At 41.8% G+C, this 24,397-nt stretch overlaps 1 protein-coding gene across 2 annotated transcripts; it reads left to right on the forward strand.

Annotated features, from left to right (window-relative positions):
* Nucleotides 1-459: 459 nt before the first annotated feature.
* On the forward strand, nt 460-23,809 carry RTCB (RNA 2',3'-cyclic phosphate and 5'-OH ligase). Of its 2 annotated transcripts, XM_038550762.1 has the most exons (12): nt 460-648; nt 3,140-3,218; nt 4,585-4,652; nt 6,612-6,711; nt 9,647-9,803; nt 11,936-12,092; nt 13,548-13,707; nt 15,104-15,279; nt 15,998-16,186; nt 16,863-16,973; nt 18,364-18,483; nt 22,701-23,809. In XM_038550762.1, the coding sequence occupies exons 1-12, from the start codon at nt 556-558 to the stop codon at nt 22,806-22,808; spliced, it is 1,518 nt and encodes a 505-aa protein (XP_038406690.1). In that variant the 5' UTR covers nt 460-555; the 3' UTR covers nt 22,809-23,809. The 2 variants fall into 2 exon arrangements, with proteins under 2 accessions (XP_038406690.1, XP_038406691.1); XM_038550763.1 differs by lacking the exons at nt 460-648; nt 3,140-3,218 and adding an exon at nt 4,462-4,507.
* The last annotated feature ends 588 nt before the right edge of the window (nt 23,810-24,397 follow it).

Raw genomic sequence — 24,397 nt, forward strand, 5'->3', positions numbered from 1 at the left:
CACGCGCGGCCGTACTAACCACCGCAGCGGCGCTCGCCGGACTCAATGATAAACTGTCACTTTCGTTCTTTGGAATGACAGAGACTTATTGAAGGTGCACCCACAGATTCATTCTCAGGCATTACGGATTTCCAGGAACATGCTTCTCGGCTGCAGACAGCTCCCCCCTCGCTGCTGCGGACGTAAACACCCAGCAGATATTCACTACAGCGCTCGGGCCTGATCCGCATTCTTCCAGCGCTGAAAAGCACTCCCAAAACGAAGGATGACTACATCTCACTAAAAATGACTGCCTTCAGGCTTAGCTTTCAGCCGGGAAGGAAAGGACCCGTCAATATCCGGAAAGGTGCACACTAGAGGGCAGTCTAAGTTAACGAGAGAAAAGCGATTTGGCGCTACGAGTTTCGAGCCTCGGCGCTCGCCGTCGCCCAGCCTGCGGCGGAGCTGGCCGCGCCTGCGCGTCGGGCTCCGGAGGGCGGTGCTTCCGGCCGCGGGACAGCGCGGCAGCGGCTCTTCGAAGCGGAGCCGGGAGTTCTCGTCAGCCTTGTCGCCGCCATGAGTCGCAGCTATAATGATGAGCTACAGTTCTTGGAGAAGATCAATAAAAACTGCTGGAGAATCAAGAAGGGCTTCGTGCCCAACATGCAGGTGAGGCGGGGAACGGGAGCCGTTGGCGAGGCCTTCCCGCCTGGGGGCCCGCGGCGCCTCCCCCTCGTCCCGACCCCCGCCCCCTCGCCCCCCCGCCCCCCCCGCCCCGCCTCCTAGGCCCCCCCCACCCCGCGTTCGCGCGGGACCGCCGTCGCCCGCACCCCGGCCGGCCCCACCTCCCGGCAGAGCGGGACGTCCCCGGGGAAGCCCTAGGGGTCGCCACATCGGCGCTTGTAAGGCGCTTTGTCATGGAAGTCTCGAAAACGCACCGTAGGACCCGACGCTCCCGAGCTTTAGGGGACGCCAGTGTCCCTTTTTTTTTTTTTTTTTTCCCCCCTTTCCTCGGTGGCACAGCCAGCCCAGGGCGGAGTTGCCGGCCTGGAGCTCCGCTCCCGAGTCTCGCGGGCCTTCTGCGCGGCGCGCACGGACCTCGGTTCGCTGAGGCAGTTGTTAGCGGCCGCCGCCTGCTAAGGCGTGTTTGGGTCTCGCAGCGTCGAGAAAGTTCACAGGGCAGGGTGGCTCGTGTCTCGGGTGATAGTCCCCCGGCTAGGGCTGGGTCGGGAGCGCAGCTTCCGCCCGGTTAGTAGCGGCTCAGCCCCTACCCGACACCTGCGTTACGGTTACTGGTCCTCCTCGGACAGAATGATGCGTTCCCGACGGAGACCTGGGAACTCCGTCCGTACCAGGGGGTGCGAAAGCCTGGGCTCACCGCCGCCCGGGCTCCCTGCCACTTGTGCCTGTTCCGCGAAAGTGAAGGAAAAAGTCAGGTTTGGGTGCATATGTTGTTAAATAGGTCTTTGAAGTCTCTTAAGGTGCCCTGTCCGGGTATGGGAGGTTTGTGGCTCTGTGTCCTTGGTAAAAGTTCCTGACAACGACTCTACTCGTTTACTCAGTATCGAAACTTAACTGAGTGTCGCCCATGAGCAGAGCTAGACACCGAGAAGAAAGGGCCACAGACATAAGGCTCCTTTTTGCTGTTTCCCATTTAGCCGGTTTCTGTATGTGGACTCTGGCTCCCTGAATGGAGGAGCAGGAGAAACCAGGCCGTGGTGGTCCTGATGACGCACCGTCAAGGTCTGGCAGCGGTTCTGGCCTAACGTTTGATAGACGCACTGTTGCTGATCCTGCCTCGGAGCAAGTCTTGTTTTGCTAGGCAGTTCTGGTTTAACCATTTGTAAGACACATTACTACCACTTCCCTAAGAGTGGAGAGTTGAAGTCTTGATATGCTGCTCTTAAAAAGTCACCTTTATGCCTTATTACCTCTGTTGTATTCCCATTCTCATGAGATGAGTGAATTTCACAGTGACATGGTATCTTTCTGTCTTCATCTCCATTCCTCGCGTAAGACGCACAGTCTGCACTAAAACTTCTTCCCCAAAACACTCACTTCCCAACTTGATGTCGTCTTTGTGTTTCCTTTATATCTTCTAAATGTCTTGCAGCTCCAGTGACATCTCTTGACTCCGAAGAGCTGGTTCAAATAGTGAACATCCCAGAAACCTCCAGCTCCCTAGGATGCTGAGCCATTTCATCAGTTTCTTCCATAACACTCACCTGTCATAGCACTTGCTTGCTTCATTGCACTCAGTTTTCCAGTCTGGGCTGCATCATGGACCGGAAATTCCTCAAAAACAGGATCTTACATGTTCTTCATATCTTCCCTAATGCCCAGTACAGTGCCTAAAGCATACTAAGTCCTCAGTAAATGTTTGGTAAAGTAATAAATGTAGCCCTTAGAAAATTGTACTGGAAACATTTTCCTTCAGCTGGTGGTGTTATTCACACAGAAGTCTTCTTTCTGATAAAGAAATTTGTCCAGATAATTAAATGTTAAGTCTTTGTTTCTCTATTAGCGTGAGTGGGCCTGTGGTGTTACAGAATTGTGTCCTCCATCGTCTTTTGTATTCTTTTATCAAGCTTCTTTATCCTCTCAAAATTATGTAGATTATAGAACTAAGCACACAGTTGAATAGCTATATGTTAAAACTTTTTTTTTTTTACTCCATATTTACCTACGCGTAGATTTGTAAATCAGCACAGGACACAAGTGTAATGTGCTATTATCTTAGGCACAGGAAAAATACACTAAGATCACATGACTGCATATTTATATTTAGAATCCTATTTTTATTATTCATCTATTTATCAAGACCCACTGATTTTTAGAAGCACAAGAGTATTGGGACTTTTGGCCTCAATGAGAGCATAGTTCACACATGCAAAAAATATTTTACCTCTTGAATTCCTAAATGCCACTTTAGAAGTAGGAGAAAATACAGAACAATTTGTGAGCATTACAAATCAATTTTTAAGACATATTTAAAGATAAGAACATGTACTCATTGTTAGGAAGTTTTCTGCTTCCTTAAGGTAATGAGAAGTGTTTCAGAAAGAGCAAAGCAAAATAAATATATAGAGAATGTGTACTCTACCCATTGCCTATATATCATGGATGTGTGTTCATAGTTTTTCCTTTTTGTTGGTACCAGGTGGAAGGCGTTTTCTATGTGAATGATGCTCTGGAAAAATTAATGTTTGAGGAATTAAGAAATGCCTGTCGAGGTGGTGGTAAGTGCATTAGTCTTTTACATGTGGTTATATCAATAGTAAGTATCTTCCCTGTGGTCTGAAAATGGTAGTTCAATTATAATTTTAAAATACAAAAATATTGTCGGGTAATGACCAAGATTTAAGTGAGATCAAGGACACCTGGGTGGCTCCGTGGTTGAGCATCTGCCTTGGGCTCAGGGTATGATCCTGGAGTCCCACATTGGGCTCCTTTCAGGGAGCCTGCTTCTCCCTCTGCCTGTGTCTCTGCCTCTTTCTCTGTGGCTCTCAAGAACAAATAAATAAAATCTTAAGAAAAAAAGACTTAATGAGATCAGAAACCTGTTACTTATTTGTGACCACATTGTTAGCCACCTGGCTTTGTAGAAACTGTTTAGAACTAGGTTAACATGGTTGGTTTCAAAGTTAACCTTGGACAGTAATAACAAGCTACCATTTATTGTGCACTTATTATGTGCCGGGCACCTTGCTAGGTACTTAACAGAGATTACTTCAATTCTTAGAGTAATTTTAAGAGGAAGATGTTTTCTCCATTTTACAGATGTGTAAGTCAAGGCTTAGTAACCTTAAGTACTTTTAATTTGTCCAATTGCATAGCTTCTCGGTGACAAAGGTGGAACTCAAGTCCAGAATACAGACTGATTCCAAAGTCCATATTCTTAACCAGTACACTGAGTAGCCTCACAGCTAGTCTCATCTGTAAAAAGGAGTTGATTACACTTATCTCGCCAAAGTACAGCAATGTTTAGAGCTAAGTGTATAAAGCTCTAATATAATGCTCCAACAGTGTTGATGGTATTCAAATGGAACCTGTTTTTAACCCTTTTATTTTGAGCTCAACAATCTAAATCCCACTTCTCTCTCCACTAGGACATCGTGACTTGCCTAAAATGACACTGTGACCGAGTTATAGAGCTGGGATTGGAACCCCATATGCCCTGCCCCTCAGTCCAGTGTTTTCCCAGTTCATCTACCTTGCGCTTTTTTGTCACAGTAAAACCGTTGTTGATTTTTTTTTTTTTTTGGTAAATAATATGAATTATTCAAAGAATAAAGTGTTTTTTTTTTTTTACATCAGCATCATAACATTTATTAGTTGTTTTACATTTGTCAGTAGTGTTTTCAAGTAACCTTCTCATAGAATGCACAGGATGCTGACAGCACATTTGTAATTATTCTGGTTGCCATCACTACCTTTCTCTGCCATCTTGATGGCACTTCACCTCAAGTGTCCTGTCATGCTTTGTTGTTCTGGTAGTCCTAACCACTGCCCCTTCATTTAATGGAAGGTAGAAACATATGAATACACTTAATGCTAGAAATCAATTATGTCCCCTTTACTAATATTGAATTTTTTTGTCTTCAGGTGTTGGTGGCTTCCTACCAGCCATGAAACAAATTGGCAACGTGGCAGCCCTGCCTGGGATTGTTCATGTGAGTCCATGTTCAGAGTTTTAATCATTTATATTTTCTCTTAGTCTAAAAGTTTGCTGAGTGGATGAATGGCCATGCCTCACCGATAGTGGTGTCGTTTAGGTAGTGACCTTCAAACATCTAGAAATAATCATGGAACTTAAAGAAATAATTGAGTCTGGATAGCATCTCAGTTTCTGGTTGCCTTTTGATAGAATCTGTAAGCATTTGAGAATCTGAAGTAGTTTTGTTTTCTTGTTTCTTCGTCACAGTACATCATTATTCCTGGATCAGGGTACCACCATTCAAAGTTTGGCTCTGGCTTCATTCAGGAAGATGATTGGAGAAAGAAAGGACAAAAGTTTAAGGGTTAGACCTGTGAGGAGGGAGAAAGGACAGTATAGATGTTACAGGCATGATTGGTAAAGGAGGGAAGTGGCAGTAATGGGTAGGCCTGGGTGGTGCAACTGGGGCCCCCTCCATGGTCTAACATTCAGGCTCCACAATCAAAGGAAGGTGTGAAATCCAAACAGACATTTTTTGAGGCCTTTATACTATTTACTATGCTGGCACTTGGGCAAAAAATGAAATGTCTTGTGCATTTAAGAAACTCGTAGTGTGTAGGAGTCTGCATACGTCCTTACCAAGCTTGACCTGCATTCTTCCCAGGTCAAGGCCCTTTTCTAGGCCCCGGATATAGAAAATGTACAGTATTCATGCCATCAAATGCGTTACATTTGCCTCTGATTGCTTAAACACTAAGGGCCTGTATAAATCAGATTTCACTTAGCCTGACATGACCACAATTTGTCAGTGTGTAAAGATTGTCTTTAAATGTAATACCACTGGGGATCCCTGGGTGGCACAGCGGTTTAGCGCCTGCCTTTGGCCCAGGGCGCGATCCTGGAGACCGGGGATCAAATCCCACGTCGGGTTCCCAGTGCATGGAGCCTGCTTCTCCCTCTGCCTATGTCTCTGCCTTTCTCTCTGTGTGACTATCATAAATAAATTTTAAAAATTTAAAAGTAAATAAATAAATGTAATACTACTGGGAATCCCTGGGTGGCTCAGTGGTTCAGTGCCTGCCTTTGGCCCAGGGCGTGATCCTGGAGTCCCAGGATCGAGTCCCACGTCGGGCTCCCAGCATGGAGCCTGCTCCTCCCTCTGCCTATATCTCTGCCCACCCCCCTCATGAATAAATAAATAACATCTTTTAAAAAAATAAAAAGTAAATGTAATACTACTTTGAGGTACCTGGGTGAGTCAGTTGAGTATCCAACTCTTGATTTCAGCTCAGGTTATTATCTCAGGGTCATAAATTGAGCCCTGTGTTGGGCTCCACACTCAGTGGGAACTCTGCTTAAGATTCCCTCCCACAGGGATCCCTGGGTGGCGTAGCGGTTTGGCGCCTGCCTTCGGCCCAGGGCGCAATCCTGGAGACCCGGGATCGAATCCCACATCAGGCTCCCGGTGCATGGAGCCTGCTTCTCCCTCTGCCTGTGTCTCTGCCTCTCTCTCTCTCTGTGACTATCATAAATAAATAAAAGAAAAAAAATATTAAAAAAAAAAAAAGATTCCCTCCCACTTCACCCCACACTTGCAAGCTCTCTCGCTCTAAAATAATAAATCTTTTTTAAAAATAATATTAAAAAAAAAATAAAATAAAATAAAAAAAATAAAAATAATATTTAAAACGTAATACTTCCTTAAAGTTAGTATGTATTCCTCCTGTGACATGTTCTACTGAGGGTTTTCTGTTTCAGTTTCCTTAGTTAATGGTCAGACTTTATTAAAAAAATTTTTTCCTGTTATTTTTAGCTTTATGATTAGGAGTTTTTATACTTAGTTTCCACCAATAGAGAAGGTTTCACAAAAACAGGACCTTGATTTGGGGAAGGCTTCAACCCACAGCCCCTTTGAGAATTACTGTGATCTCATCAGGCAACCAGAGCTGTATTTCATTTTCTAATTCTCTTTCAGAGATCTATTGGGCTTCCTGATGTCCATTCAGGTTATGGGTTTGCTATTGGGAATATGGCAGCCTTCGATATGAATGACCCCGAAGCAGTGGTATCCCCAGGTAAGGTCACTGTGCACGTCAGCTGTCAGGTGTGAAACATAGCTCTTCTGAGATAAGAGTATGGATATTTCTCAGTCTCATCATGTTCTGTCATTTTCTTGTGCCCTTATTCACTGAAAGAATTAATTGTGGATGCTCCAAGAGGTAATTAAAACATCAAGTAAAGCATACATTTATGGAAGATTAATTGGGCTCCTACTATATGCCAGGCACTTTCTAGACATTGGCTACAGAACAAACTAAAACACTTCGCTGGCGAATTGTGTGTCTTCTTTGTGTCCCGGTTAACTCTCGGGCAGATTGGACCTAGTGATGTTAACTCCACATAGCATTACCGTGAGGAGTAAATGAGTTAGCCTGTGTAGAATACTTAGCACAGTACTAGGCACTTAGGAAGTACTGAGTAAGTGAGTGCTCTTATTATCATCATTACGACTGACTTCTAGTTGTATGCATCTTTTCTCCTGTGGGGTGCTCTCACTGAAAATATTTCACACCAAAAGTAGTATCTTTGCTTTTAGGGTCTGAAAAAGAAATGAAATTTTAATTGTATCTTGACAGTTCTGCCTTTAACAGTGATGGATAAGCTTGTTTCAGGGCAGTCCTCTGCCAAGAATAACAGGAAAGGAAGGCTAAGATAATGTTTTCAAAAGACAAAAACACATCTGTTTGAAAGCATAGGAAAGCTACTGAAACTAAGAATTTGTGAGGCAGAGACCAGAGAAAAAGTACAGATACATGAGCCCAGCATTCTTATTTGTTTTTCTCCTGAGATTCTGGTAAATTTCAGTTAGTAAGGATGTAGATGATTTGAGCAATCCAGTTGACCGATATGACCATTTGACTACTGATATATATGTGTAGTGTGTGTACACACGTCACAGTGTGTCCAAGAACTCTAGAATATAGTTTAAGTGCACACAGAATGTTTATCAAAATTGACCAAATTGGGATCCCTGGGTGGCGCAGCGGTTTAGCGCCTGCCTTTGGCCCAGGGCACGATCCTGGAGACCCGGGATCGAATCCCACGTCGGGCTCCCAGTGCATGGAGCCTGCTTCTCCCTCTGCCTGTGTCTCTGCCTCTCTCTCTCTCTCTCTCTCTTTGTGACTATCATAAATTAAAAAAAAAAAAAAATTTTTTTAAATACTTAAAAAAAAAATTTTTGACCAAATTGACCATATTGCAGACCCATAAATCAGTACTCAAATTTTAAAGCATTGAAATTATAGAACGACAGTTCTCAAACTTTTCAAATTGAGGTTGATCTCAAAGGCTTTTAACAATGTTTACCTTGCCAGAAATTAAGACTGAGAAGTATTTAAAAGAGTAACACACAGGTACATATTTCATTATCTATCGGGTCAAGGAGCCTTTGGAAAACTTTGTTGTGCACTCGAGAGAGTAAGTTTGAAAGGCTTATAATGCATTAGCATTATTATTTTCTTCTCTGGAAGCTTCTAGGTATATAAACACCACTGGTATAGAAGGTATTACCTACTATAGTGTAATTAAGTGGGAAGTCATTAACAACAACTAAGGGGAAACTCATATATTTACAGATAAAGCAATTTGTGTTTAACAAGTCAAAAAAAAATAGTGGAAACTAGAGAATAACTGTGACTGATGTTAATAGAATACTGTGTCTAAAAATTATGGGCTATTGTTAGTGCCATACTTGACATATAGGAATATATAGCCTGAAATGCACAAATTAGAAAAGAAAGGCTAAAATACTAGTGATCTAAGCATCCATCTCAAAGTTAGAGAAAGAACAACAAATTAAACCCAAAAAAGACAAAATTAAGGGGCACCTCAGTGGCTCAGTCAGTTAAGCATCTGCCTTCAGCTCAGGTCATGATCCCAAGGTCCTGGGATCAAGCCCCGCATTGGGCTCCCTGCTCAACGGGGAGTTTGCTCTCCCCCTCCCTACTCCCATTCATGCTCTCTCAAATAAAAAAATTAAATCTCAGAGGAAAAAAAAAAAAAGTAATGAAACAATACACAGTAGAAAGGATGAACAAGGCCAAAAATTGGCTCTTTGAAAAGGCTGATAGAATTCATAAACCCCAACAAGAATGATCCACAAAAAAACGAAGCATGTAATCTGTAGTTTAGATGATACTCATTGTTCATCGCTGCCTTCCTGACCACAAACTACCCATAGTATGTACATTAATTTAAATGTTTTGATGTCATCAGACTTCACCTACTTTGTGGACTACTTTTAAAAAGTTCTCTTTAAAAGGGTAGCTGTCAGGGCCCCTGGATGGCTCAGTTAGTTAAGTGGCTGCCTTTAGTTCAGGTCATGATCGCAAGGTCCTGGAATTGAGCCCCCACATCTGGCTTCCTGCTCGATGGGGAGTTGTCTCCCTCTGCCCTTCCCCCTACTCCTGCACATGTCTCTCTCTCTGTCTCTCTCTGTCTCTCAAATAAATAAAAATGGTTTAAAAAAAAAAAAAACTTGCTTTCAAAGCTTGCATTAATGATGAGAAACCCATAATGCCTGGGTGGCTCAGCAGTTGAGCATCTGCCTTTGGCTCAGGGTGTGATCCCGTGGTCCCAAGATCGAGTTCTGCATCAGGCTCCCCTTGAGGAGCCTGCTTCTCCCTCTGCCTATGCCTCTGCCTCTCTCTATCTCTCATGAATGAATAAATCTTTTTTTTTTTTTTTTTTTCAATTTATTCAGAGGCAGAGAGAGAGGCAGGCAGAGAGGCAGAGACACAGGCAGAGGGAGAAGCAGGCTCTATGCAGGGAGCCCGATGTGGGACTTGATCCCGGGTCTCCAGGATCACACCCCAGGCTACAGGCGGCACTAAACCGCTGCGCCACCGGGGCTGCCCCTGAATAAATCTTTTAAAAAAAATGAGAAACTGTAGGTAACATTGCCCAACTACTTGGTTTTGCTAATCTATGACTAACTTCTGTATTTTGTAGGTGGTGTCGGATTTGACATCAACTGTGGTGTCCGCTTGCTAAGAACCAATTTAGATGAAAGCGATGTCCAGCCTGTGAAGGAGCAGCTTGCCCAAGCTATGTTTGACCATATTCCTGTTGGAGTGGGATCAAAAGGTGTCATCCCCATGAGTGCCAAGTAAGAGCACAAGATTCCGATAAACAGAATGGAAAAGAAAGTAACCACATGACCCTCATACTCATATCCAATGTAGGATGCTTAGGGGATGGGGATGTTCAGTCACTTTTCAGGAAGTAATAATGAATTGTTCTTTTACACAAGAGGTTCCTCTCCCCTCATTTATTAGAGACATTAGTCAACTGATGTCCATTAGAACAGTCTTAGACACACAGAAATTATAATAGAATAATACGCACTGACGATTATCAAGCGCTTGCTACATGGAAGGCACTGTGCTATTGTATATGTATATCATGTCATTTTGTCGAGATGATAATCTAATATTCTCCACTGACAAGAAAGGAAAGGGAAGTCTAAAGAGGTAATAGGGTGCCTGGGTGGCTCTGTCGGTTAGGTGTCTGCCTTCGGCTCAGGTAATAATATCTAGGTCCTGAGATAAAGCCTACATCGGGCTCCTTGCTCAGCAGGGAGCCTGCTTCTCCCTCTCATGCTGCTCTCCCTGCTTGTAGTCTGTCTGTCTGTCTGTCTCTCTCTCTCTGAAAAATAAAATCTTTAAGATAGATAGGTAATAGTAAAGTCAGGATTCAAATCAAAGATCCTTTGGCTTCAGAAGACTATATTTTAGAAACTTAAGGACGCCTGGGTGGCTCAGTGGTTGAGCATCTGCCTTTGACCCAGGTCAGGATCCTGGGATCAAGTCCCACACAGGCTCCTCACAGGGAGCCTGCTTCTCCTTCTGCCTATGTCTCTGCCTCTCTCTGTCTCTCACAAATAAATAATTTACACAGAAGGCTGTATTCTGAACTGCCTTTTGTCAGCGAACCTATATTTAGCCACAGCCTTCCTTTTTGAATGATAGCATAGAATGTTGTATGTTTAACTAGGATGTTAAATATTTCAATTGGTAGAGAATGAAATTAAAGGCCACAGCATAACTGCCTTTTCAATGGCCATTGATGGTACTGTCGTGGCTCATGTAAAACTGTGCGTCTTTTTTTTTTTAAGATTTTATGTATTTATTCATGAGAGACACTGGCAGAGGGAGAAGCAGACTCCCTGCGGGGAGCCTGATGTAGGACTTGATCCCAGGACCCCAGGATCACAACCTGAGCCAAAGGCCAACAATCAAGCACTGAGCCACCCAGGTGCCTCAAAGCTATGTGTCTTAAGCTTTGCAGAATATGTGCTTAACAAGGATGTTTCTTTGGCATCTTCTTTAAAATTTATCTTTAAAATATCTTTAAAATTTATGTGACTTTGTATTCTAGTTACCTCCATGTACATACATTAATACCAGCATGTTTCTAATTATTACGTATTCTACCGCTCCCCTCCAGCAAAAAACAAAACAAAACATTGGAGTAAAATTGATACACTTGGAGGATTTGTGATTTTTTGTGGTCCCTGACATGCAGCCCTACTTTGAAAGTCATACCTAGAACGTATAAATTCCAAGATACTCATAAATGTTTTAGATAGGAATTTTGTCTTGTATAATAATGTTTGAAATGGGCTATCATGGGGAGATGACATGGACAATTGTAACCTTCTGGATAGCATGTTGGGAGGGATGGCTAGATCTTAGGTGAAAACCAAGGCTTCTTCATTCTAGGGGTTTAATGTATGTGCATCTACCTTCAAAATGCATGTGTGCTGAAGCCATGTAGTACTTGTGCGAAGGTACCATAAAATGTATCCTGCGCCCTCTGAAGGTTTTTACATAGGTTTATTTATTATTTGGCCATGATTTTTCATAAATTATTAATGAAGGTGAGTAGCTGTGGTAGTTAGTGGTAGGTGGTAGTATCTGATTAGTTACATATTTTCTTTGCCTTTCAGAGAGGCAGTCTAATGCAAATGACATTGGAAGAGTACAAGGGACTAAATAAATGTCTAAAGAACTATCATCGTCTGTAATATGGCACTCACAATTTTATGTCACAATTATTTATGTAGCTGCTTTCCTCAAAAAACTGAAGTTCCTGAGAGCATAAACTTTGGATCTAGCACAGTGCCTGGTACACAGGCAGTAGTAAATGGACTGCTTCCCTCTGCCCTTTTAAGACATGGTCATCTTAGCTTTTGCTCTACCATGGCTGTGAAATGACTGGGCCTTATTACTCACACAGAGACTTGGAGGAGGCCTTAGAGATGGGTGTGGATTGGTCCCTGAGGGAAGGCTATGCCTGGGCTGAGGACAAGGAGCACTGTGAGGAGTACGGCAGGATGTTGCAGGCCGACCCCAATAAAGTCTCTGCAAGGGCTAAGAAAAGAGGCCTTCCTCAGGTAATACTTGGGAGGGGCAATGTGCTCAGGGGGAGGGGAGGGGCACGTTGGTTATGTTTTTGTTGAGGGGGAAAAGGTTATCTTCTATGTAGCAAATATATCCCCAGGTTTTTCACTGTATATCAAAAACACAGATCTGTTGGCTTTACCCTTCATTCTTACTCTTTTAAAAAGCTGTTAGGAACTTGCCAGATGTTCATAAAATAAGACATGCTGAATTAGAAATGGATGAGAAAAAAATGAAATACGATTATAAGGCTTAAAATGTATGCCCAGATTACATATATATGTACTTTGATGGTTCACAGATTTGGCTGAGTTTTCTGGAGTCTTAAGATGAGAAGACATACCTTGTTAGTTCATGGTGTCCATGAGATAAGAATATACCGGAGATCCCTGGGTGGTTCAGCAGTTTAGCCCCTGCCTTCTGCCCAGGGCGTGATCCTAGAGTCCCGGGATCGAGTCTTGCATCTGGCTCCCTGCATGGAGCCTGCTTCTCCCTCTGCCTTTGTCTCTGCCTCTCTCTCTCTCTCTCTCTCTCTTTCTCTTTCTGTGTCTCATGAATAAATAAAACCTTTAAAAACAAAAAAGAGGTAAGAATATACCACATGTTTGAAATATGCAGCTAATTGCAGTGGCTTTGCCATTAATTCACTGTGACTGTGAGCAAGTTTCTTGCTTCTCTGAGTCTGGCTTTCTTAACTGAAAATCAGAGTAGTTAAAACTTGGCAGCTTCTAAAGACTTCTGGCACTTCTGTGCCATGATCCCCATGGCACAGGGATTATTAAACATCTATTAACTCCAGTTACAGGATATATTCTTCAGTGGTAGGTAAATGGTAGGTGTCAACAAGCTCATAGATGTTTCAAAATCATTTGAGCTTGGACCTTGTGTAAGAGTCAGCATTCACCAGAGTTCATCTCAAAAGTTGACCCTTCTATCTGCAATGTTTAAAATGTCCTGTAGGCCAGATAGTGGTCTGAGTTTGGGTTTATGAAGCTTTTAATATCTATATATCTCAAGCAGATAATGATACGATAAACTTTTGGAATTGCCATATTTTCATTGTGTATTGCTTTAAATGCATGAAGCATCTCTGAGGTTCAGAAATTTCTTTGTTATATAAACCAATATAAACCACTGTGATTATTTTTTGTTATTGGTTGATTTTACCAATTTGCTTTTTAAATGCAGAATAGAAGCAGGGTGCCTGGGTGGCTCAGTCGGTTGAGAGTCTGACTCTTGGTTTCTGCTCAGCTCATGATCTCATGGGTGCTGAGATCAAGATCAGTGAGTGTTAGGCTCCATCCTCAGTGGGGAGTTTACTTGACTCTCTCCCTCTGCACATCCCCCCACTTGTGCATGCACACTGGTGCTCTTTCTCTTGCTCTTAAAACAATAAATCTTTAAAAGCAGAATAGAAGCTGTTTTATCAGACATTCTTATTTTTGCAGTTGGGAACCCTGGGAGCAGGCAACCACTATGCAGAAATCCAGGTTGTGGATGAGATTTTCAATGAGTATGCTGCTAAGAAAATGGGCATCGACCATAAGGGACAAGTGTGTGTGATGATCCACAGTGGAAGCAGAGGCTTGGGCCACCAAGTAGCCACAGGTATAGTCTGGATCTAATTTTAGACTCAGTGCTCAAACGCACATTTATGGGGAACCAAATAGAGATTTCAGGGAGAGAGCTCTGAAACTATATAATGCATAGATTTTTACTATTTCACATGGTATTGTTATAAGAAATTAAATACTTCACATAAACTATTTCATTTATACACTTATGACATATGCACATGGTTCTCACATATCTATATGCAAGGTTAAGTGTTATAGTGGACTCAGTGATGAACTTGGCAAGGACCTCCCCTCAAAAAATCCTGTCTCAAGAAGGATGTCACGTTCATTAAAATGAAAAGGTAGTATCTGATAAAATACAACAGAATAGTCTATATAGTAAAGTGTTTAGGAAAAAAATTTTGGAGGTGGCATCATGAATACATACTGTTTGCAGTTTGGACAGTCATGCACAAAGGAAGTTTATGACCAAAAGACACCATGAAGAAAGGAGAAGGCAGGGGAATAGCGACAAGATCACTTTGGACATGTGAAAGGCTTTTATGAATTTATGAGAAGACACATGGAAATTATTATAAACCTTAAGATGTGTATTATGTAATTTTTTTATGTAATTCATCCTTGTGTGTACATTTCATTCTATGGGAATTTACTAATTTGGGACATCCTGACCCATTAGAATATTAATTCTAGCAAATATATGGAGCACTGACTAGTAATTCTGAGCTTTACTGAATAACTTTTCTACACTTTGCCAAGAATTTGATTTTCCTGGGGCAGCCCGGGTGGCTCAGCAATTTAGTGCTGCCTTCAGCCTAGGACCTGATCCTAGAGACCTGGGATCGAGTCTCACATCAGGCTCCCCACATGCAGCCTGCTTCTCTGTCTGCCTATGTCTCTGCCTCTCTCTCTCTCTGTCTCTCATGAATAAAATAAAAATCTTTGGGGGGGAAGAAAGAAGAATTTGATTTTTCTGCTGTTCTAGCAACTTGCCTCCAGCTCTTTTCTGTTAAGTCACTAAAAGATTACTTTTTAAAACCATGATGGTAATAAGATGTATTTACTACCTCTGTTCATCTTCATGCCAGGAAAGGAGTAATTAAGACCATGTTGTTGCTGTTTGTGTACACATCTTATTCCCTTTGTAAGTTATCCAGGGAAGGTGTTATCTTTGTAACCCCCAAACTCCAGGGAAGTGTGTTATCTTTGTAACCCCCAAACTTGAGTCACACAACACTAACAAAAGGTTCTCAATAACTACGTCTTGACCAAGCAAATAGATGAACTTAGAAAAGCTTCCAAGGGAAAGTTGTATTTTATTTGCATTTTAAAAAGTGGATTTAAATGTGTAGCCTCTCTTTTTTGCAATAAATCTGAATTATAAAGGGAAAACCAGCTGTTTTAGACTCACTCTTTCTCTTGTCCAGATGCACTGGTAGCTATGGAAAAAGCCATGAAAAGAGACAAGATTATAGTCAACGACCGGCAGTTGGCTTGTGCTCGGATTGCTTCCCCAGAGGGTCAGGACTACCTGAAGGGGATGGCAGCTGCTGGGAACTATGCCTGGGTCAACCGCTCTTCCATGACCTTCTTAACCCGTCAGGTATAGTTGAAGTTGCTCATCTGTTTCTCATGGTGAAGTTTTAAACAACCTATAAAATCCGGTTTTGGAAATCTATGTAGTTAATATTGGAAATATTACCAAAGTGTCCAGGCTCTTCATGTCTCCTTAAACTAAGCCAGCAGAGTATCAGGTATGGGGAATGAGAGAAGAGGAGAAGCCAAAATTATTCCTAGAATTTGCCTTGAGCAGCAAATGGATAGAAGTGCATTCACGATTAGAAGGCTGAGGAAGAAGCCGTTCTGAAGGGTGGGATCAAGAATAGCTCAGCAGGTTTTCATCCAGAGTTGGAATTTATGGAGTGGTAATTGTAATGTGAGGGGCTCCTGGGTGGCTCAGTCAGTTAAGCGTCTCCCTTTGGCTCAGGTCAGGTACTGGGATCCTGGGATTGAGCCACACATCGGGCTCCCTGCTCTGGGAGGAATTTGCTTCTCCCTCTGCCCCTCTCCTCTGCTTGTGATCTCTCTCTCTCTCTCTCTCTCTCTTTCTCTCTCTCTCTTTCTCTCAAATAAATTAATAATTTTTTTTAAAAAGGAATTTGCAATGTGATGTAAAAGATGTTGTCTTTCCTGTGAAGGTTAATAATACTACTATATTTGAGCTCTTTAATCTCTCATTCCCTATAGGAATAGATCCGCTGAAATCGATGAGTTTTGAAGAGCTGGTTCTGGTTGCTTTTAACTTGGGCTTTTCCCTTTAGGCTTTTGCCAAGGTCTTCAACACAACCCCTGATGACTTGGATCTACATGTGATCTATGATGTTTCTCACAATATTGCCAAAGTAGAACAGCACGTGGTGGATGGAAAGGAACGGACACTGTTGGTACACAGGAAGGGATCCACTCGGGCTTTCCCTCCTCACCATCCCCTCATTGCTGTGGATTACCAAGTATGTACTAAGCCATTTGTGGTTTTAAGCCATGGAGGCATGATTTAGGTATTTCTAACATGGGTGAATTTAAACAGGCAGCAGTTGTGAAAAGAAAAATCTGTCCTCCATGAGAACAGTCATTTCCAGTCTTCTCTGAGGCAGTGACTCCCCCCTTATTTATGCTTGCAGTAAACTAAAACATCCCGCATGGAGAATCTTTTACCCCATAAATGTGATCTTTTCAAGGCCTTTAAATTGATTGGAAGGTGAGATTAAGATTAAACTCCGTCTGTTCACTTTGCCTCTCCTCTTGGTGTCTGGCTGTGATAGAGGTAGAAGGGCCTATAGGCTGCTCTCATTTTCCCTGTGATAAGGAAATCAGAACCTGGAGAGGTCAAGTGCCTTTCCTGGAGAGGTTCCTCCTAATGATGCTATCCCAGACATTTGAATTTGGCTTTGCTCTTGTATTGTCTGTCTGCTTCTGCCTTCCTGGTCCCTGCATTTTCACTCCCTTCCACTTCCCTCTCAATTATCCAAGAATTGAAATATGTCGTCATAACAATTGTAAAAGCAACATATTTAGAGCCCCAGGTTTCTCCCACAGTCCTGCAATGCAAGAGGATGTGTAAATATCAGGCATAAAAACCTCATGCTTTTCTACATTGTGATGTGTCTGATTTGTGTGTGCCTTCAGCTCACTGGACAGCCGGTGCTCATTGGTGGCACCATGGGCACCTGCAGTTACGTTCTTACGGGCACCGAGCAGGGCATGACGGAGACCTTTGGGACCACTTGCCATGGAGCGGTAAGGAAAAGACTTACTTAGAAATCCTCTCTTCAGTTTTGTCATTTTTCATTTTGATGGGTGAATGTATTAGACTGAGCACTAACCAAGTTGAAGTTTAGTCTGCCTTGGCTTCTACCTGAATTTATTCCCATAATATATACCATCCAGTGAACAGACTAAGGTCACCAGTATCCACCTTAGTGGAGTCATTTTAGGGCCAGGGACTGTTCCCCATCTCTACAAGTCCATAACATCCAGACTGGGAAATTGCCATATTAGCATAACGGACAGAGCCTTAACTGATGCAAGTTCACATCACAGCTTATCTCAGTGATTCACTGGACCTAGTCATTTGCATCATTTGCTCCTTACTTAATAGGTCCACTCAAGATGTGGAGGCAGAGCCCGCACGTAGACTACACACCTATCTCACCATATCACCTCCTCTAAGCCAGGGGTTGATAAACTTTTTTTGTAAATCACCAGATGGTAAATATTCTAAGCTTTGGGGCCATATGGTCTCAGTAGTAGCTACTCTATTGTGCCATCGTAGCAAAAAAAAAAAAAAAAAAAAAAAAGGCAGCCATAGACAATATATAAACCAGTGGTAATTACTGTGTTCCAATAAAACTTCATTTACAAACACAGGTGGTAGGCCAGATTTGGACCCCTACTAGCTTGCCAACCCCCTGTTGTGAGCCATGAGAGACTTATTAGCTAGTGAGGGAGTGAAGAATAGAAACTCTATAGAGTACCTTCTCAGAGAGCAGACCCTCACAAATATATTTGAACCTTTTTCTCTGATCCTCTCTCATATTACCAGTTACCTCCCAACTCTTCATTTTAACACAGTGATCAAAATCAGCACATCTCACACAATACGTTAACAACACCTGGAAGCTTTTTTCTTGGGTTTCTTTTATTTTTCTTTTATTTTTTTTGTTGGTCACAATGAGGGAGGGGAGCGTTGCTGCTGGCTTCTAGTAGAGGCCAAGGATGCTGGTAAACATTCTACATGACAAAGAATTATCTGGTCCAAAATGTGAGTAGTGGAATGTTGAGAAACTATTTTAAATCACAAACCACAAAGGTATTGTGATTACAGATATGCTATTTACAATTAAAATAAATTTATTTATATTGAATTGGTAATAGTATTTAGAAATACAAAATTAAAATTTTCAATACTTAATGTTTTATGTAGATGGCAATTTGTTGTCTAGAAGGATATGATGAGATTTTTAGTGGAAGACCCCTTATAAGGTTGATAAAATAGAAAAAGATGGTTTTCTAAATAAAGAAGTCAAGGAAAGGGCATATAATCCCAAGGGTTTAAATAATTGCTGGAGTTGAACATAAGTTGTAGCTCAGAATTTATATAGTGAAATTTATTCCTTTCCCAATCTAGGGCCGTGCATTGTCCCGAGCAAAATCTCGTCGTAATTTAGATTTCCAGGATGTCTTGGACAAACTGGCAGATATGGGAATCGCAATCCGAGTTGCCTCACCCAAACTGGTTATGGAAGAGGTAAGTGAAGCTTTGATAAATGTTCAGCATAAAACTGTGATTTATGCCACTATATAGAGAGCATAATTTTTGGTTTTACTATTAGGTATTATGTTTTGTTTTTGTTTTTGTTTTAATAATCTCAGTTATAGTTTATCATTGTTTTTTGTTTGGAGATTAATTACAAGCCAAGTCCATAGAAATAATTCTTACCTTTCTACATATTAAACTTTAAAAATTGTTTGAGCACTCATTTTAAGCTTTCTTTTGCACAGCTATTATATACTTATATTTAAATTTGAAAGCAGATTTGGAAAGGAAGATAACCATTTTGTTTGATTCAAGGGAGCCAAGATTTTGTTTAAATTATATGTATGTGTATGTACATATTCAAGTTAGAAGCAGCACAACTTGTTTTAAAAGTTTAAGAGACAAAAAGTCATGCAGAAGAAAACTCAGTATCCAACGCAACTGTTACTTCCTTTTCTAGGACACTTAACTATCTTCCGTTTTTTCCCTGAATGCTTTCTCTTTAAAACTAATTATAATCATAGTTTACAAATATTTTGTAGTCTTTTTATTTATTTATATCCTTTTGTTCCTTTTTGTTGTTGTTTTTCTCCCCTCTCCTTTTTTTAATTTAGCACAGTACTATACTATTGTTTGTGAGGTCTGTTTTTTTTTGTTAAGATTTTTATTCATTTATTCATGAGAATACACAGAAAGAGAGGCAGAGATACGGGCAGAGGGAGAAGCAGGCTCCATGCAGGGAGCCCGACATGGGACTCAATCCTGGGTCTCCAGGATCACACCCTGGGCTGAAAGTGGTGCTAAACCACTGAGCCACCCGGGCTGCCCGAGTGTCACTTTTTAATGATTGCCAAGTCATTCTTGCCAGCTAAGGATCATAAGTTTCTGCCCATATTGGACACTTCATTGGCTTCCAAATTTTCCTACTATAAATTAAGTGATACCTTCACACGTGAAGCTTTTTTTCCAGTTGTTTTTTTTTTTTTTAAGATTTTATTTATTTATTCATGAGAGACACAGAGAGAAGGCAGAGACATAGGCAGAGGGAGAAGCAGACTCCTCTCAGGGAGCCCGATGTGGGACTCTATCCCAGAACTCTGGGATCACGCCCTGAGCCAAAGGCAGACGTTCAACCACTGAGCTACGCAGGCGTTCCGAGCTGTTTTAATAATCAGAATGAAATCCTAAAAGTAGACTGAGTCACAGAGTATGACAAAGCCTTATTTCTTAATAATTAATTTTTCTGGGCAGTCTGGGTGGCTCAGCGATTTAGCATTGCTTTCAGCCCAGGGCCTGATCCTAGAGACCTGGGATTGAGTCCCACGTTGGGCACCCTGCATGGAGCCTGCTTCTCCCTCTGCCTATGTCTCTGCGCGCCTCTCTCTCTCTCTCATGAATAAATAAAATATTTTTTAAAAATAAATAAAAAATAATTTTTCTCTCTGATTTTAAGAATAACACCTGTTTATGGGGTACCTGGATGGTTTAGTTGGTTAAGCATCCGATTAAGGTCATGATCTCAGAGTTGTGAGATCAAACCGGGATCCATGCTGGGCATAGAGCCTGCTTTAGAATCTCTTTCTCCCTCTCCTTCTGCCCTTCCTTCTTTCCCTCTCTTAAAAAAAAAAAAAAAAAAAAGAAAAAGAAAAGAAAAGAAAAACACCTGATTCATTAAGAGATTTTGGAAAATGCAAAGAAGAAAACAAAAACCATCGAAAATTCCACCAAGCGCAGATAATCTCTATTGACGTTTGGCATTTTTTTTATGTGCATGTTTTACATACGGTTTTTTCATTCACTCAGACATGCTTATTTAAACATCTATAGTTAGGTCCTATTGTAGGTTCTAGGGTTACTGCAGAGAACAAAACTAGCAAATCTCTTTCTTATGAAACTTAGCACATAGTAAAAGATCTAGTGTGTTAGATGACATTAAGTGCTACAAAGCACAGATGGGACAGGGAAAGATAGGAACTGGGTGCAGTTTTAAATAGGGTGTAAGGTGTAGTTTTAAGTAGGGAGTAGTGATACTTGAATGAAGACCTGGAGTGAAGGAGTGGGCTATGTAGGTAACTAGGGACAAGCTTTCCAGGGAGAACAGCCCTGTGCAGAAACACTAAGGCGAGATTATACTGGGATGTTTGAGAAATAGCAAGGAGGCCACTTGTGACAAGAGCAAGCAAGCGGGAGATGAGGTCAGAGGCAAGAGTGCCAGATTGTATGAGTACTTGCCTTTTCCTTGACAGAAGGACTTTTGCTCTTCTTATTCTGAGTGGAGTATTGGGAAGACATTGGAGAATTTTGAGCAGAAGAGTAACATGATCTGGCACACTGATGAGGAGAATCTGGAAGAAAATTGGTGATGCAGGAAAGAGGGGGCAATTACTGGAGTGATGTCCTTGGATAGATAAGAGGAGATGGAATTGGGTGTCCAGGTGGATGAGGTTGGTCTTTCTTAGGAGCTGAAATAATGAGTCCTTAATAAAAGGAGAGAAGGTAGGATGCAGGTAGTCAGGGAAGAGATGGTAAGATTTTAGGGAGATTCTGTTCTAGTTATTTCTCTTTTCAGGTGTAATAGACAGTAGTGCCAGAAGCTAAGAATGAGGCTGCAGGAGAAGGGATCAGATAACATTTAAGAAAAAGTAATCAGCCTGGTGAGATTTTTGGTGGTTGCCAGCATAGCAGCAAGGGCCTCCTTGAGCTAAATTCAGTGATTGGGTGTTTTTTTCAAGAACATTCAGCTGTACAGGTATAGACAGGAAATAGATGTTGAGTTAACTTGAACTAGGTTTACAAATATGGTACAGTGGAAGGAAACAAGGCCGTTGAGGGTGTTGCAAAGAGATTATACGTCTCATGGGGTTAAAGGATTGTTGGAGATGGAGCACAGGAGGGAGGGAGCTGGAAACCCAGCTTGATCACCAGCCTGACATGCTTGAAACTGAAATTACAGAGGAGTTGTGGTCACTGGTAAGGACAGGTTCTAGGGTATGGCCCTAGCTGGGAATGAATGATCAGGGTAAGCATTGAAGGAGCAAAAATCAAGGAACTATAAAGCCAAGATACTGAGAGGCCCTCTTCCTAGATATTTAAAACATTGGAATTATATATAGCAAGACAGAGTGACAGTGAGCCAGGAGTGAGAAATCTTCAAGTAATGCTAAGGTAAGGAGTGATTCCGAGTCTAACAGATAACTGCAGGAAGAAGAGGTAATGAAACGTGAGGACTGCAAGACTCAAAACTGGGAGTGCTTAGGGAGAAGTGAGTGCGAATGGTCTGGAAAGAACCAAGATAAGCAAGGACGCCTGTCACACTCCTAGGCCTGATGACAGGACCCCATTTAGGATGAAAAATAGCTACTACTACAGAAAGTTGGAGGTGGAAGTAATATCCCTAGGGGAGATCTGTGTTTCAGAATGAACACGAGGGTGAAGAGGATGCTCAGAGAAGAAGAGAACAGGGAGAGGATTCTGCACATACTCCCTGGAAAGAGTCCAGAGGCTGCTGTTGGAAAGTTAGAAATTGAAAGAGAATGGGAGAGGAGCTAGAAGGGGATATGTACAGGGCCTTTGGGAATCTGCTCGGAGGCCCGAGCTTCTGCGCGGCCATGAACAGGGAGAGAGGTATTGTGATGCTCTGTTCCAAATGGCAAGACAGTGACTGGATGGGAAGGGAGGGTGGAGGTCTTAAGGGAAACTCAGAAATAAGAATGTGCGTATACATGTGTATACACATGAACATATACACACATGTGGCATTAGTAATATAAATGCGTTGAATAATTTTCCCTTATTGTGAAGGTGATAGCTATTCATTCCAGAAATTTGACAACTATAGAAATAAAGGAAATCAAAGTGGCCAGTAACTACCAACCAAATATAATTACCCCTAACAGGATGATTTGGTGCATTTCCTTTCTGTTGGGTATTTGTGTATGTGTTTTATTCAGTTACATTTACTGCTTTTCCTAGTTATACAAGTAATATATATTCTATGGGGAAATTATGAGAAATACAGAAAAAGATAAAAGTGTTTTTCATACTATCCTCTTACCAACATGGAGTTCAATCATCGTCTTTATTTGATATACAGCAAAGAGAAAATTCAATATTATTTTAATGTGCATTTTAATCCCACATGAAGTTTAATACTTTCAAGGATTACATTTTAAGTAGACTTTTACAACGTTGTAACTCCTTTCCTGTAGGCTCCTGAGTCCTATAAGAATGTGACGGATGTGGTGAACACCTGCCATGATGCTGGAATCAGCAAGAAGGCCATTAAACTGAGACCGATTGCTGTGATCAAAGGATAGAATGCTGACTGCAGCCACCAAACTCCACTGCCCCTCATGGGATGGAGGTGGACTGAAACTCCTCAGACATCAGACTCGAGACCTGACAGGTTCCAAAGTGCACAGCTGTAACTGTCCATTCCAACGTGGCTGGCGGGCGGCTGCTGCCTTCAGGAGCCAGTGTTGTAACATTACCTTCCGGGAAGAGTAACATTGCCCTCATTTGGAAAGGAATGTATGTGCTTCCTCCCTGATTATCCCACATGTTTTAGGAAAATCTGTTAGGGGGTGGGGATAGATCAAGATACTGCCTAACTCCTCATAGAAGTCTTAGTCATGACAGTGAGCTTCTTTACACCAAGCTCTGTGTTTATATTCTCAGAGGTATCATGTAGAGCGTTCTATTAAATAAGAAGGTTTTGAAATGTTTTCTTTCCCTCCTCCTTTTGTCAGTTTGTCAGTTCATCCACCCATCCACCCTCTTCCCCTGAACCCAGCAAAACCCTAAACACCACTCTCATTTGGAAAGTAGGCACAAAGTCCTATCCAGATACAAGAGGAAAGGATAATGGGACACGTTGAGGAGGGAATATGTATAGAGGTGTAGAAATAGGGGCCTAAAAGAGCAGTTTTTCATAGACTTGCTAATTTCTCATCCTGAAATATGAGGCAGAGTTTTGACTTACCTGCATAGCAGTGCCTTTTGGTACCTGTCATAATTAGGCCTGGTCTGATAAACTGATTTGTTTTTGGATGATTTCTTGCACAGCAGGAACAGAGAACCTGCACGATACTGAATATTTTTGTTTGTGATTGAATTATAAAAACATGCAATGACCACAGTTGTGATGTTAACAGTTGCTCTTTTGGGCAAGTTGACTGCTCTTGTGCCATCTAATCACATTTTGTGTTCTGTACTATGACACCTGAAGATGTTATAAGTTACAGGTTGCTAAGGCCTTTGTTGAATCCAAACAGCCAGTAAAATAGAAAAATCTAATAAAGTTGCAATATGTTGTTTATATCTTGTGCCTAATAGTTTATAGCTTAGGAAATTCATATTTGTGTTTCATTCACTTTGGTTAGTGTTGCTGTTTCCCCATTTTATCACAGGTTTCTTTAAGTGACTCATCCTAAAATCCCCTCTCCTAAAACTTCTCCTTCAACTTAAAAACCCTCCTTAGAGTATCTTCTGAATGCTGCTGTTTGGAAGGCAGAGAAGATAGACTTCCTCTGAAAAATGTCTGATATGAAATAGCATGTCTTTACTCTGAGCACCCAGTAACCTAAATATTTTGATGGTAGAGTTTGAAAATAACCAACAAACCAGTTAAGACTCTTAATGTGATAATTATGGATTATTTACAACTTCATACTGGACCGGCCACTGTTGTGCACACATGATGTAGGATGCAGGTTACCAGGGAACGCTGGAGGGCACTTTAGGATGAGGAACAGGCTTCTGGGAGGCACTAGGTTCTCTAGAGGTGAATAGCATTGGAGTATAGACTCCCCCTAACCGGGCTTGCTTAATGACATGTTGTTTGAAACTAATTCAAAGCAAAGTCCCCTCCCAAAACTAACTGATGTCGGTGCAAGAAATGCTGTGC

This window comes from Canis lupus, chromosome 10 (genome assembly GCF_011100685.1).
Source record: "Canis lupus familiaris isolate Mischka breed German Shepherd chromosome 10, alternate assembly UU_Cfam_GSD_1.0, whole genome shotgun sequence".
Lineage (NCBI taxonomy): Eukaryota > Metazoa > Chordata > Mammalia > Carnivora > Canidae > Canis > Canis lupus.

Bases quoted from the DNA above. Each gene is read 5' to 3' on its own strand.
- RTCB (XM_038550762.1), top strand. From the start codon at position 556: ATGAGTCGCAGCTATAATGATGAGCTACAGTTCTTGGAGAAGATCAAT. The intron at 9,804-11,935 runs GTAAGAGCACAA...TTACTCACACAG, and splicing joins GTCATCCCCATGAGTGCCAA to AGACTTGGAGGAGGCCTTAG. The intron at 16,974-18,363 runs GTAAGGAAAAGA...TTCCCAATCTAG, and splicing joins GGACCACTTGCCATGGAGCG to GGCCGTGCATTGTCCCGAGC.